Genomic DNA, 13,608 nt, shown 5'->3' on the forward strand with positions numbered 1-13,608 from the left:
AGTAACATTCAATAAGATCGTAAAACACAATACACAACAAAACAGTCCTTTGTCATCAAACAAATGAATCTAATATTTAGTTTTGAGTTTTCATTTAATTGCTTGTAGGTCATCACGTGCTCAAATGCAGCTAACGGCTAACAGAACATTTGCATTGTTCGCTTACTGTACAACAAACAAAGTCACTAGACGTCACGATGCCAGTCGTCAAATTCAACTCAATGTTTTTTGTTTGTTTTTTGTTGGAACTATACTACAACATTTACACAGTATACCACGGCCGCTTTGAAAGCTGCTTGAACATTTATTCGATAACCTGCTTCAACTTGTACTCGGACACCGAAAGTAGTTAGGGGAAAAAACATGACAACTTAACTAGCGTGCAAAAGTGTGGTACGAGTGAGGCGACCAGACTGAGAAGCCGAAAATACGGAAGAAACGCGCAAACGGCTTTCCGCAGTAAATCTCTCCCAACACGAGCGTCTCGTCAGCTGACAACTTCCAGGTAGTGTTCCGTGACGCCGTGGGATTGTCCTACACGGCCAATGAGCAGTCAGGAGTGCCGGGCTCAAGACGTGACATCACTTCCTGGAGGCGGGGCTTGGAATCTGCTCCTGTTCACGTGGCCGTCATCACGGTGCGCGTGATCCCGTGACCAAGCAGTCCATGCTGCTGCGTAAATATACGCACACGCACACACACACACACACACACACACACACACACACACACACACACACACACACACACACACACACACACACACACACACACACACACACACACACACACACACACACACACACACACACGGCGCTGGGTGATGACATCATCACTAAAGGCCCAGGGACTTGCGTACAATCTTCTGAGCCAGTTTGTAAAAGTGATCTCTGTCCTCCCGCCACATTTTGGAGGCATCCACGTTGGCACCGCTTTCATCGTTTGGCTCTGAAACAGAGAGGGGAGGGCGGAGAGGTGATCCGTTTCCATGGCGACGCATTTTTGCTGACGTCAATGGACTTGACGTCGGAGACAAGTCAACATTTCATGGCTCTTTTACACTTTGTAACGGCCTACTTTTTCTTATGTTGTATTTGCTTTGATTGATGTTGACCATTAGCACCTCCTGGTGGTGAAACGTGTAGCCAACATCCATGGAGGAATTCATTTGTCAATGTGTGGGAGCAATTCCGTTTTTTACCCGCAGTACGAACATATAGAGACGAGTGCAACGGGTTGAACGAGCAGAGACGGTCAATTTGGAAAGTCAAAAGCCGGCAGTTTGACACGTTTGACAAAAAATAAATTTAAATTAAATAAAAGGAGGCGACGGCGTGTACAGTGAGGAGCGGCTACCTGCTAGCATGCTAACCACGGACAGCAGGATCTTCTCCACGCTCTGGACGGGACTCCACCTCTCGGCGCTGCTCTCGTAGCCCATGGGGTCGTCGCCGGGCGCGTGCAGGATGGAGATGCACACGCGCCCGTCGGGGTAGACTGAAAACACACACACACACACACACAAAATGTCTCAAAGGTTCCAATTTGGACTTATCTGAGTTTCCGGGTGCAGACCATTCCCAGGATGAGCAAGTGGAGTGAAAGCACGAAGTGAGCGAGCAGAGGACAAACGGACGGACGGACGGACGGACGTACTGTTGGGGTGAAACATGTCGCAGGTGAACCTCATCTTGGGGGGGCTGAGCGGGTAATCGGAGGGGAAGGTGAGCACGGCGGGAAAGACGCCGCCTTCGAAACACGTGTCCTGCGGACCCCTGAAAGGCACAAAAACACCACAAACAATCGGCACGGGACCACAAAATCTTCCGGCGGTCGACACGGCAGCTTCGCAAAGGAAATCCATCATCATTGCACGTCCTCACGCAAACATCAAGCACGTGTTGTTGCAGTGTGCTGAGGCCGCCTCGGCCAGCAGGGGGCAGTAGATGCTTAAAAACAGTCGGATTTACATTTTGATCTACCTTGACTAGTTGTGGACGGCCGTACGAGTCAAGGTCAATAAAAATGTAACCTCTTCCAAAAACAAACAAAGGAGCTTTGCAATCCACTTTGGAGCAACTTCCACAAACCTTCACCAACATGTTGCCATCTGCAGGCTCAAACTATCGATTGTTTTTCAAATGTATTCCCCCTGGAAATGATTTTTCAACCCTAAAAATGTCGCAGCGTTAATATGCCCTTCTCTTGTACTCTTGATTCGTATTGCGTTTGTGGAACAAAGCAGCAAAATTGATCCATGTCCAGGCGGCCATTTTGACACTGGCTGTCAAGTGAAGGAAGGACGCAAATGGGAGAATAGTTGCACGGAAATGTCATCTCGTCAAGTCACAGGTGACAAAGTCTGGGACTTCCTGCATGTTTTCCAGGTTTCCCTCCTCCAACACACCTGATTCAATGATCGGGATCAGGCTGAAAAACATGACACGACTCCGGACTTCCGGGACTGAACTTTCAAATGTGCGTTAAGTGATCATCAAAATAGTCGTCAATTAGTTTGATCGTCGGTTAGACATCCCTTTATCATTGCTCCTCAGATGTTGTTAGCATATGAATGGGATTTTCCATTATATGTTAGCATCAAGCTAGCGGGCAGCATCATTTGCCTCTTTTGAATATTCAAGTCAAGAGACTCACGTGAGGAAAAGCGCTTTGGATAATGTATGGATGGCGTTTTAGAGTAAACTTCAGCCGGGAATGGCATTCTAATCGCTTGAGATGAAAAGGGGCCCCGCCCCGTGCGAGTCGACCTCACTCGCATCTCAAGCGTTGCGCTCCAAAGTCAAAGCGAAAACATCCCGACGACGGCTCGTATCTGGAAAAACTCTCGTCGGTCGGTTGGCTCGTGCGTCAACTGTACGTCTAAACGTAAATCATCCGGATGAAATGTAGATTGTGAGGAACGGTGCTCGGAGCAAACAGGACGCAACTCACATGATTAGCGCCTCCCACTCAAAAAAGTTCTCTTCATTGGCGGGACCTGCAAAATAGAGCAAGACATCCAAAGGCAAACCTCGCACCCATCACTCGCACATTCACTTTGCCGATCCCAAAGGTTTTTTCTACACTCGTACCTGCTATGATTCCTTCCGGCGGGTTGAGCGTCAGCTCTGCAAGAAAACACACGTGCACACGTTATATCTGCACCTCACTTGGAAAAAACTATACTCGACTACTCAAGTTATCTCACTTGCATTATTTGCAAACTTTTGTGTTCACAAAAGTACATTTGCCGAGGTAAAATTGCTTCTTTGGGTTGGTTAAGAAAGAACTAGAAGCGCACTTAATGTCAATATTTGATGCTAAAAGCAAGAAAGCCATCAAACGCTGGAAAAGCTTGAGTTTGAATGTCTTCTGCTGCTTCATTTCATTTTTCTTCGTCACACCGTCAGCTTCTTATTTGGTTCTGGTGAATTATGCAAATATCTGTTGACGAGCTATGTTTATCTTGTTTGATGAACGCAGACTTTCCACCGAGCCTTACTTTGCCGTGAACGGCGCAAGTACAAATTGTGCGCCAGTGAATGTGGACCAGCTGGCGCCATCGTGAATAGAACGGCCGTTCACGGCAAAATAGCGCTTGCACGGCAAAATACCCACTGCCACAACTTATCGCACTTTATTAGGATACAAATGTGATCAATACGATCACGTTAAAACGTGCAATCTATATTTTCTTTCCCCCCTGGTGTGGCAGCCACGATTCCGCGGTTTAAAAAACATTGAAGAGGGATGAGAACGGCAGTTTACTTTTCCGTGAGCGCTCGGCTGGCATGCTAACAAGCTAACATGCTAACATGCTATCCGCCGGGCCCACCTGGAAAACAACAACAGCGTAAGTCGGAACGGAAGCCACGTTAGCATTTAGCTCCAAATAACAACAGCAGCAGCAGCAGCAGCAGCAGCAGCAGCAAGGCTTATTTGTTGCTCGACGTTTGTCTCGAGCGAAGCGAAAACACTCAGACTGACGCGCGTGAAACATACACAAGTGCAAAATAACAAAACACGCAACAAATCCCCAGCTTGTCCGCGCTCAACTTTGTTTTTTGGCTGCGCGGAAGCTTCTGGAAGCGACAGAGGGTGCGCGCGTGCGCAATCGGAGGCGCGCCGGTCATCGACGACGACAAAATGTCGTCGTGGCGGTCAAGAGGCTGTGGAGGATGTGAGGGCGGTTGTCCTCACGTTTGTATTCGGCCATGAGTCTCTTCAACGCGGTGCCCGCCATCGTCGTCGTCTTCGTCGACGACTACGCCAACCAAGCCGCGATGACGTCACGGGCCAGGCCGCCCACCTCGACGCGCATGCGCACATCCAGGCCGACCTGGCCGTGATCGTCTCTTTTTTTTGAATTTTTCATTTTGAAACTTTATTGAAGGCTGAAAATCGCCGACCCCCAATGAGGCTAACAAATGAATTTACAGTATGCTAACCTAAAAACAACAAAAATGCAACCCATTCTCGTCAGAAGGAAGAAAAAAATAAACAAGGTGTAATTAAATCAGTACCAAAAAAATGAAGTAAATAATAGCGAAGTGCGCATCTCGGCAGCGCGGTGCATTGTGGGCAGGCCGGCTGGTAGCCCGCTACCAACGTTTTATTGAAAACTAAAGGAGTCGAAGGGGGAAGCGCTGTTTTGGACCATTTCAACCGTTGGAAAGTTGATGTTTTATATTTAATTGACCCGGAGATGGATCGGGGACACAACACCGGGATGCGATCAAGAGACCGGTAGGGTCTTTGTCCACTGACTTCCGGGTTTTACACATCAATGCCGTTTCCGGCCGCGTTCCAACACTTTCGCCCCCAACCCTGCGAGGCCGCGAGTGCGTAGTGTCTGTTATCGGTTATCGCCCGAAGCAACTTTGACGAGCTGCCACCCAAGAAACTGCAAACGTGCCGACCGCTTGACGGCATGCGTCACTTCCGCCTTTCAAAGATGGAGGTCGATTACAAAGTGTACGTGCGGTTGTGGCCGGCGTGGCACAAGCTGCAAACAAAAGCAAACGTTTTGTCTGAGGAGTCCAAAAACAAAAAGCAGGAATCATCTTGAAAGGGATTTTGGCGTCGCTGGCACACGATCACGACGGCATCCTTCTTTCAAGATGCTTTTGGCCAATCACACGGCTGACGTCCAGGCCCCGCCCCTCCGGCAGGATGATGGAAAGAAGCGTCCGAGTTTTGCCGCTCTTCCCGTCGACACGTTGAGCTGACAGGTAAGCCGTGACGCCGGTCGCATACGTGTCACGTGACTCTGATGTGGCGCGACCTGGCAGGGGTCACGTGACACGCGGAAGGACATGCCACGCGTGGCTGTCATGCCACGCGCGCGTGAGGTGACGGCGTTGCGCGTTTGACGAGCTGCCCGACTAATTTTAGCGGCGTTTTATTTTTGGCTCGGCGGCTGCGTGTGCCTTTGACGGGCGTCGCGCTCACGTCAACTTTTTGTTTCGCAGTCCCGTCCGTCCTCGCCGCCAATCGACCGGCATGACGGAGCAGGCCTACGGCAGCGGCGCGGCCCCCTCGGACCCCCGGTCTTCGTCCTTCCTCAGCCTGGAGCAGCGCGCCGCTTTGGTCTTGGTGGCGGGGCTCCTGTTTTTGCTGCTGGTGCTGACGGTGCGCTGCTTCCGGATCCTTCTGGACCCGTACCGCAGCATGCCGGCCTCCAACTGGACCGACCACACCGACAAGGAAGCCTCGGACTACCGCATCGTCTCCTGACAGGCGGCGTGAGAGGAGGCGGCACCAGAAACGGGGCGGGCTGCCGCTCACCTCTGACTCTTTCTCTTCTGTTTTCTCTGTGACACACACTCGAGGCCGACAATGAGGCGCTCTACAGCGGCCACGCCATTGCAAAGTCCCCGCCCGCCCGCACGCTGGCTCTCATCGCAGACTTTCTCCTTGCTCGTCTTCCTTCTCTCCATGACGTGCGCACGGCACTCACGGCCAACAATGAGGCACTCTAAAGGGGTTACAGCAGCCCGAAGCCCCCGGTCCAAGTTGGACTTGAAGGGGAAAAAAACCAAGTCCAACTTGACAGCAAGTTAACAAACTATGATCTCCGTCACCCTCCACGCCTCGCTACGCTGCCTTTCACACACTCACGGCTGACAACAAGGCACTCTAAAGCAGACCAAAGCTTCGGTTTGCATTGAAATAAATGTTGTGCAATATTGACCTGTTTGCCTTTCTCTCCATGTTTTGCGTGCACTCATGGCTGACGACGAGGCGCTCTAACGCAACTATCTGCATTTTGGGGAGACAAGCGCTGATGCCAAATGCTGAAGTTGTCATCTTACGGGGGGAGGAGCAACTCATGCCAGATGCTATTTTAGCCACGCCCCCCAAATGAAAATCACTTTGATGTCAAATCTGCACTAAAACGGGAAAGAACTTTATTTGACTTGGGAAAGTCGCTTCGGGTTTGACGACATCAAAGATTGACAGACGCTTTCAAGATGATTGGTCGGCCCGAAGGTGGCAAAAGGTCAAGGTTGAAGTCCCATCTGGCTTTTGGGGACGTTTGTTTCCTTTTTTCAGGTTGTTGTTGATGAAAGGACAAGTTGAGAGTTTGGCGCTGTTGAAAAGTGCCAGCTGCCGCTCTTGAGCAAGGCACGCAAAACTCTGCATCCACCTTTGACCCCGGGGCCAACGTCTCATTTTGTTTTGCATCCAACGTTTGCTCAATCATTGCAGGCTCCTGACTAGGGGGTCATTGACTGACTCATTGAAATCAGCAAATAAAGACCCCGCGACCCCCCCCCCCCTCCTTCGAACACACACGCGCGCGTAAAGTTCATCAGATCTGAAAAATGACAAAATAAATGTTAATGACCAAAAGTCATTTCATGCGGCAAAAAGATTGCTACGAAAAAGTCATAAATGTTGACAAATGTGACGACGTGTGATTAAATGCCACAAAATGTTCACGCTCGTCAACAAATGTCACGTATTGTGACAAAACGTATCACAACCAAGCCACAGGTTGCGGGTTCCATGCCCTTGTGCCCAAGTATCCTTGAGCAAGATGCCGAACCCCGAGTCGCTCCTCCAATGGAAAGCGCTTGGAAGGTCTCGGAAGGTGGAAAAGCGCCAATGGAAATCCAGCGCCATCTTGTTAACAAAGGTCGATTGTAATCTTTTGCAAAAGTGCGAATGTGACGTGAGTGAAGGTTGCGAAATGTTTGCGCGCGTGCGGCCCGGCCGGGTCGATGGCGCCCGGCGACCTTCGGGTGACCTTGCGTCAGCAAAGCACACGTGGCGGCCACAAATACTAAAGTCCACAAGGCGGCGGTATAAAAGCGGCGGCGGCGGCGGTCGTTCTTCGCCGGTCTCGTCTCATCAACTCTCATCATGAAAGTCGCGTGCCTCCACTTCCTGTTTGCGCTGGCGTGCTCCGGCGTCATGGCCATGCCGACGCCCGACGAATGCGCGCCGTTGCTCGCCCCGCTGCCGCTGGACGACCGCCAACAGGTTAGCCCCGCCCGGCAAGCGCTAGCTTAGCACGTTAGCATTGTCCAGATCGTCGCAAGTGTGACAGGAAAAGGCTTCAAATTGATGGAAGGCAATCAATCAATCAATCAATCAATCAATCCAATTCACATTCTGCATGAAGAACAAACAAATCTGGTCAATGGCGTCCAATTTCAAGGCGAGCGCAGGCCGGACGCTCGGGTGGCACTCGGCCGAGCCGTTTGTCTTCACGCGCTCACAATGGCGCCGCCCCAAATTGCTGACGAGCCTCGTTGCGCAATCGTTCATCCCGCTTTGACGAACTTTTTCCAGCGCGACTATTTGACAAACGCTTTGGCATTCTTTTGCGACGCTGATGACGAAAGGTTTTCTTCTTTCTTTTTCTTTTGCGACACGTTTACGACTTTTTCACGACGCTGACGTTCAAGTCAACGTTTGTTCCCGGCACCCGAAATGGTTCCATCTCCTCGAAATTGTTGCTTTGACACAATTTCAAGGAGCTGCTTCAGCAATGCGAGCCGTAGGAAAAAGAGAGGCGGCTGCACTTTGAACCCCGAAGTGGCGAAATGGGGGAGCGTCGGGTTGTCGGTGGCGTTGGCGCGACTCGCACGCATGTTGCTGACGTGATGTTGCGGCACGTGCAGCTGTCGGGCCGACGGACGTTCGTGTCGGGCTACACGGACAACGAGGCCTTCAACGCCATCCTGCGCATCACCGAGAGCACCCGCGTCAACATCAGCGCCGCCGCCCACAACGACAAGGATCTGGAATTCTACGAGGAGATGATGATGTGAGCGCACGCGCACACGCACGCGCACATGTTTTTCTTTCCCACCCTTTTGCCACTTAATATTTTTTTACACTTTTGGACGGCTCTTTTGCAAGCTTTTCCCCGTTTTGCCGCAGCGCGGTGACAATTCGTCCATTGTCACCGGCCGGTGTTTTGCCGATTCCTTTTCGCTAACGTTCTTTGCGCGGCCGCCCGCCATGTTTTCCAGGAACGGCACCTGCTACGGCACCAAGCTCAACATCTCCATCGACGGCAAGGAGGCGTCGGCCAAAAGTCAGGCATCTTTGCGCTCCGCCGGCGGCGCCGCGTGCCGGCGCTCTGCGTGACGCGTGGGCTCTTGATCTCCCGCAGTGCGCAACATCTCGTCCGTCTACCACCTGCTGCCGACGTGCGCCGGCTGCCAAGTGATGAGCATCAACAGCACGGCCAGCCACCTCAAGAACTTCATGGAGGCTTTCGGCATCCGCGAGGACCAGCTCAGCAACGACCAGATCAGCATCCGCGCCGTCTACCTGTTCGGTGAGGCCCCGCCCGGTCCGGCCTCAACCGAGTCTTGGGGCCAAATGTGGCAATTTCCTTCAGTCCAAAGCCATCTGGCGCCATCTGCTGGACAAGCAAATGCGTTTGCTTTCTTCCCAGCCGCGTCTGCTGCGATTCGTTGGCCGTCCTTGAAGACTCGAACGTTGGACCGTACGAATTTCAGTCATGACGCTTTTAGCGAGACTAAAAAGCCCAAAATGTTTCCGCGGCTACTTTGATTTTCGTGTTGCGTGCAAATGTCGTGCAGGCTTTTCATTCTGCTCGTTGAGGCTAGCGCTAGCACGCTAGCTGGTAGGACGGCAGAAGCCGAGGTGCCGGACGGCGGCTTGCTGGCGCTGACTGATGACGTAACACGATGGCGTACGCGCTTGATGATCTTGTCTCCGCATTGAAAAAGCCATTTTGTGGCCTGCGTTTGTCCTTCCGCAGCTGAAGAGAAGGAGATGAAGGACTCGGACCTGGAACACTTCAAGAAGCAGGCCAGCTGCTTGGGCTTCTCCGGCGAACCCAACTTCACCTTTGACCCCAAAAAAGGTTTGCGGCCGCCCCGCCCCGCCCCGCCGCGTCCGTTCCAACGTCGATCACGCGACTCACGTTTTGTTGGTTTGTCCCTCCCGCAGGCTTCTGTGACGACCACAAAGTTGTCATGATCAACTGAAGCGCTTAATAAACAAATCAAAGAGCAACCCGTGTCTTTGTCTCTTTCTCACTGTTAGCATAGCGCCGTTAGCGCTAGGACAAGACTTTCTTTGAAATGTGAAAGCGCGCAGCAGCGCAGCGCGGCGAGCCATGCGCAACCGTGGCCGCAGCGCCCCCTGCTGGCCGGCCTCCAATCGCAACGTGAGAAAAGCGCAACACAAACTTCCCTCGCAATCGATTGCGCAGGAATCGAGACATTGATTCCGATCCGTTTCCACTTGGTTGGCCTCACCGGACAACATTTTGCTTGATCAACGTTTGACAATTTGCCAAGACTTCAAATCCACAAACTTTTGGGTAAATGCTGCGTCCCTCGCACGCATTTGAACCTCCGTTTTGCCAACCGCTCATTGGAACTTTAGCAATCAGCTAGCTTAGCAACATTCGAGGCAACAGAAAGTCTGCAATTTACGATGGTGATGAAAAGTTGACCCACATTTGTAAAGGACATCAATGAGGTGGTAACTCTCGCCAGCTTATTTCATTGGAAATGATACTTTCTCGTCTCTTGGACTTTTTCACGTTAGGCCAACCGGATTTTGGTTTTCGGACCCACGCGACATGACGTCATCGCCATGGTGAGCATTTCAGCTCAACTCATGACGTCAACTCAACCATCAATCAATGACATTTTCACACTTGCGTGTTAACAGATCCTTTTAAAATGGCCGCCAAACGTCACCTTGCTCACACGTCACAACCCTTTTGAGACGTTTCCTTTCGATCTTTCGAACCCGTCCCCAAACTCTGGCTTCGGAAAGACTTTGCCTTGTTTTTCAGTTGGTTTCAATTGAAATCGACAACATTTGACGAGACGATCGATGCAAGCAGACTTTTGGACCTGGTGGACAAACAAAACGGGTTCGACAGCACTGAGCACACTCACACATGCGGGGGGGTCGCGGGGGGGTCGTCTGTTTTAAAAGCCCGCCAATGCGAGGCCAGGTAGCGCCACTTGACTTCCTTCAGAGTTGAGGACAAACGCAAAGAGGAAGATGATGAAGATGATGAAGATGATGATGGTGATGATGGTGATGATGGTGACGATGGTGACGATGGCGTCACTGGCGAGAGGGCACAACTGTGACCAGCATTACAAGCCCCTCCCCACCAAGCACCTGGATCAGGTAAGCGCTCGTTGGCCGTTGATTGTCTGGCCTTATTTGCCGGCTGAGGGCGGGGCCGGGGGTGTGGCCTAAGCAGGTTTTCGGGGAATGGCGTCTGGTATGGAGCGCCACCGAATCGCTCCAGATGTTCGACGTTGCCAGTTCTGTCGTCAGTTTGCACCCCGAACACGACATCATTCACTTCTTTGAGAAGAACAAGTACCGGTGAGATGTGTGCGTGTGTGCGTGTGTGCGCGCGCGCGCACGCGTGTGTACGTGCGTGACGGCCGTTTGTCTGTTCCAGTGACAATTCGTGCGTCGCGTACTCGTGGAACGTGACTGCACCCGTTGACAACAGCGGCGAGGACCCCCTCGTCTTTCAGGCCCTCCTTGACAGTAAGACGCGCGCGCACGCACATGCATGTCGTCATCCAGCCATCTCATTTGCATGTGTGTGCGTGTCAGAGGTGGCGAGCAACGGTTCGCTGCTGGCACTGAACATTTCGTTCACGTTGCATTTCTACGAGAGATCGCCGGACGCCATGTTGATGTTGGTGGAAGCCGGCCGGATGGGTCGCTTCTTGCTCAGCTACAGTAAGCGCGCGCACACACAAATGCCACATGCCATAGCGCCACACGCACACACTCAACGGACTGTGTGTGTTTGTGTGTCAGCGAGGGCGGCGCGGGCGGCGGACACGGATCAACTGAAAGCAGAACACGAGAAGCTTGAGAAAATGGTGGCGTGCTTGTCCTTCGCGTCCGGGCGACATTTCATCGATGACGGCACCGCAGGTCAGAGGTCACCAAAATCAATCATGTCGCGCCCGCACGTGTGACATCATCGGGCTGTTTGCGCGCCATCTTTTGCACTTTTGACGACGTGACAAGTTGTGCTGAAAATCGACTCGAATCGTCTAAATGGGAAGTGGAACGATCCAGCTGACAAACAATACGCCCGTTTAACAACAACAACAAAAGCGTGCCAAAAAGAGCGCGCGGCGCTCCTTGCCCCTCCTCGGCCCCGTGTCACGTCGTCTTACGGCCCAGGGAAGGAAGGACCTGCGGCGTGTGAAAGTTGCTCCTCGGCCCCAGCGCCATCTTGTGCTCTCCCGTCTGCCACCGATGCCGCACAGTCCAGGTCCACGCCAGTGATGGGCGGGGCCACTTCTGCCAGTCTCGGAGTGTCGTCCGACACGCCGCGCCATTAAAAAAAAGTGCGCGCCAAAAGGTCCGTTTGCAGACGTTGAAGGGAAGTGCAGCCCGCTGCGCATCCGTCCAGTTCACTGTCCGGCCGCAGGCGCTTAGAAGAGGTGACCGCCTGGATCTGCTCGCCACGGACGGCGACGGGCGGGCAAGATGGACGCTGCCTCCTCAAGTCCAGTAGCAGCTCCTTCGTTTTTGGGGTGAGCTGCAGATACGGTTCAAATGACGGCAGGGAGCAAAATCCTTGATTGCGTCGGAATCCATTTTCCTCAACAAAGGCATCCAGCGGATCCGTTTGGAAAATATTTTGGCGGGAAGCGAGCGTGTGACGAGACTCGTTTCGTTTGCTCAACCGCAACAAAACACGACCAGACATTCTAAATGGTGTTTGTTGAAATGTTGACTTTGTGACAATTTGGCATCAGGTGGCAAAAGTTGCATCAAAATGATTGAAATGAAAAAAGTTGACATTCGCTCACATTTGGAAATGTTCACGTGTGAGATGACGTTGACCGGAAGTCACATGACCAGAGGAAGACGGGACGACTTCAGTTCATGGATGATCTTACCTGAACTTGCAGGTGGACTCGCTTTCTTCGCCTCATTTTCTTCTTGGTGTCGCCGTCTAAAAGGTGCCACGTCACAACAAAAGTCTTCCTTGATGAAAATTCAGCACAAGCGGATGAAAAACCTTAGAGGACAAAAGTTGAGAAGCTGAAATCAACATTGGCGAAAAAACAGCTCGCTCGCTAAGTGGCGAAGAAGAAGAAGTACAAGTAGCGCCCCCTTCAGTGCGGAGGCCGCAAGCACATTGAAAAAAAAGGCGGCCAAATCCTAAACACAAATAAATAAATAAATAAATCCTTCATCTCCATCTGCACAAAACAAAAAGTCAACCATTAGTGGCTGCCTATGAAAATCAAATGTTTGAAAAGGTGCCAGACAGGACGTGAAGCAAGCGAGCAGAATGACGTCGACTTCCCAAGTGCCTCCCGTCTTGTAGTGCAGTACCTTGACCGGCAGATGGCGCCGTTGCTCTTTGGCAGGATGAAAGGCGCAGCTGGCTGCTTGCTGCCAAACTTTCGATCTCAGTTCAACAGCAAAGATGCAAAGATGCGAAGCCTGCAATTTGAAGCGTCAAATCATTTACGTGATAAGAAAAAAAAGAAGAAGCTTCAACCTCAAAGGTCAATTCTTCTTACTTTCGTCCAATAATGCGGTGATGTGCGTGGAGCTTGTTTCATCCTGTTGATTTTCAATAAGAAAAGGAAAGTTCTCAAGTTCCTCAACCAAAATGCGCGCGCGCGTGCAAGTGACGGTTGCTTTCAGAAGGAAGCATTTCAACAGCATAGCCCAAAATGTGGGCCAATAACATGCAAAGAAAACAAAACCGGCCGAATGAAAAACAAAAAAAGACTTTTGATGAGGCTCGACATGAGAAGCGGAAGCACGAAAAGAAAACAGGCGTGCAAAGAGCGCATGCAGGTGCAAAGAGCCAATCAGAGGCATCCGTGATCGACTCCATCGTCTGATGATTGATTGTCCTTGCAGAATTTTGCCAGCTGGAGTCGAAGACGACGGCCGAGCAGCAAGCCGATCGCTGACGAGAGGTCTGACCTGGTCTGACCTGGTCTGACCTGGTCTGACCTGGCCTGACCTGGTCTGACCTGACGACAACCGGAACGGCTGCGGAGAAACAACAAATAAAAGTGTTGTCATCTCACCGTTGCTCTCAGTGGGTGCGTGTTCACGTGGAAATCAGATACGCGCGCGTGTGTG

At 51.7% G+C, this 13,608-nt stretch overlaps 4 protein-coding genes across 8 annotated transcripts; 3 read left to right on the forward strand and 1 right to left on the reverse strand.

Annotated features, from left to right (window-relative positions):
* Positions 1 to 75: 75 nt before the first annotated feature.
* On the reverse strand, positions 76 to 4,357 carry ube2g2 (ubiquitin-conjugating enzyme E2G 2 (UBC7 homolog, yeast)). Of its 3 annotated transcripts, XM_086063203.1 has the most exons (6): positions 4,201 to 4,357; positions 3,093 to 3,128; positions 2,953 to 2,998; positions 1,657 to 1,775; positions 1,357 to 1,497; positions 76 to 948 (listed from the first exon to the last, which is right to left on the reverse strand). In XM_086063203.1, the coding sequence occupies exons 1-6, from the start codon at positions 4,241 to 4,243 to the stop codon at positions 836 to 838; spliced, it is 498 nt and encodes a 165-aa protein (XP_085919329.1). In that variant the 5' UTR covers positions 4,244 to 4,357; the 3' UTR covers positions 76 to 835. The 3 variants fall into 3 exon arrangements, with proteins under 3 accessions (XP_085919329.1, XP_085919330.1, XP_085919331.1); XM_086063204.1 differs by lacking the exons at positions 2,953 to 2,998; positions 4,201 to 4,357 and adding an exon at positions 3,836 to 4,179; XM_086063205.1 differs by lacking the exons at positions 2,953 to 2,998; positions 4,201 to 4,357 and adding an exon at positions 3,213 to 3,810.
* Positions 4,129 to 6,143, forward strand: LOC147157272 (cortexin-1-like). 2 transcript variants are annotated; one of them, XM_086063207.1, is made up of 2 exons: positions 4,129 to 5,231; positions 5,472 to 6,143. In XM_086063207.1, exon 2 carries the CDS (start codon positions 5,503 to 5,505, stop codon positions 5,734 to 5,736), a length of 234 nt encoding a protein of 77 aa, XP_085919333.1. In that variant the 5' UTR covers positions 4,129 to 5,231; positions 5,472 to 5,502; the 3' UTR covers positions 5,737 to 6,143. The 2 variants fall into 2 exon arrangements, with proteins under 2 accessions (XP_085919333.1, XP_085919332.1); XM_086063206.1 differs by having other exon boundaries at positions 4,129 to 4,746.
* Positions 6,144 to 7,318: 1,175 nt separating this feature from the next.
* LOC147157273 (uncharacterized) lies at positions 7,319 to 9,504 on the forward strand. Its single transcript, XM_086063202.1, has 6 exons — positions 7,319 to 7,488; positions 8,133 to 8,278; positions 8,487 to 8,551; positions 8,630 to 8,797; positions 9,248 to 9,352; positions 9,439 to 9,504. The coding sequence occupies exons 1-6, from the start codon at positions 7,369 to 7,371 to the stop codon at positions 9,474 to 9,476; spliced, it is 642 nt and encodes a 213-aa protein (XP_085919328.1). The 5' UTR covers positions 7,319 to 7,368; the 3' UTR covers positions 9,477 to 9,504.
* A 941-nt stretch (positions 9,505 to 10,445) lies between these two features.
* LOC147157274 (saxitoxin and tetrodotoxin-binding protein 1-like) lies at positions 10,446 to 13,552 on the forward strand. 2 transcript variants are annotated; one of them, XM_086063200.1, is made up of 6 exons: positions 10,446 to 10,644; positions 10,718 to 10,848; positions 10,928 to 11,019; positions 11,089 to 11,217; positions 11,299 to 11,418; positions 13,381 to 13,552. In XM_086063200.1, the coding sequence occupies exons 1-6, from the start codon at positions 10,513 to 10,515 to the stop codon at positions 13,431 to 13,433; spliced, it is 657 nt and encodes a 218-aa protein (XP_085919326.1). In that variant the 5' UTR covers positions 10,446 to 10,512; the 3' UTR covers positions 13,434 to 13,552. The 2 variants fall into 2 exon arrangements, with proteins under 2 accessions (XP_085919326.1, XP_085919327.1); XM_086063201.1 differs by having other exon boundaries at positions 10,448 to 10,644; positions 10,721 to 10,848.
* Positions 13,553 to 13,608: the final 56 nt, after the last annotated feature.

The sequence above is a fragment of the Leptonotus elevatus genome, chromosome 19 (assembly GCF_054856555.1).
Source record: "Leptonotus elevatus isolate MCC_2025b chromosome 19, RoL_Lele_1.0, whole genome shotgun sequence".
Lineage (NCBI taxonomy): Eukaryota > Metazoa > Chordata > Actinopteri > Syngnathiformes > Syngnathidae > Leptonotus > Leptonotus elevatus.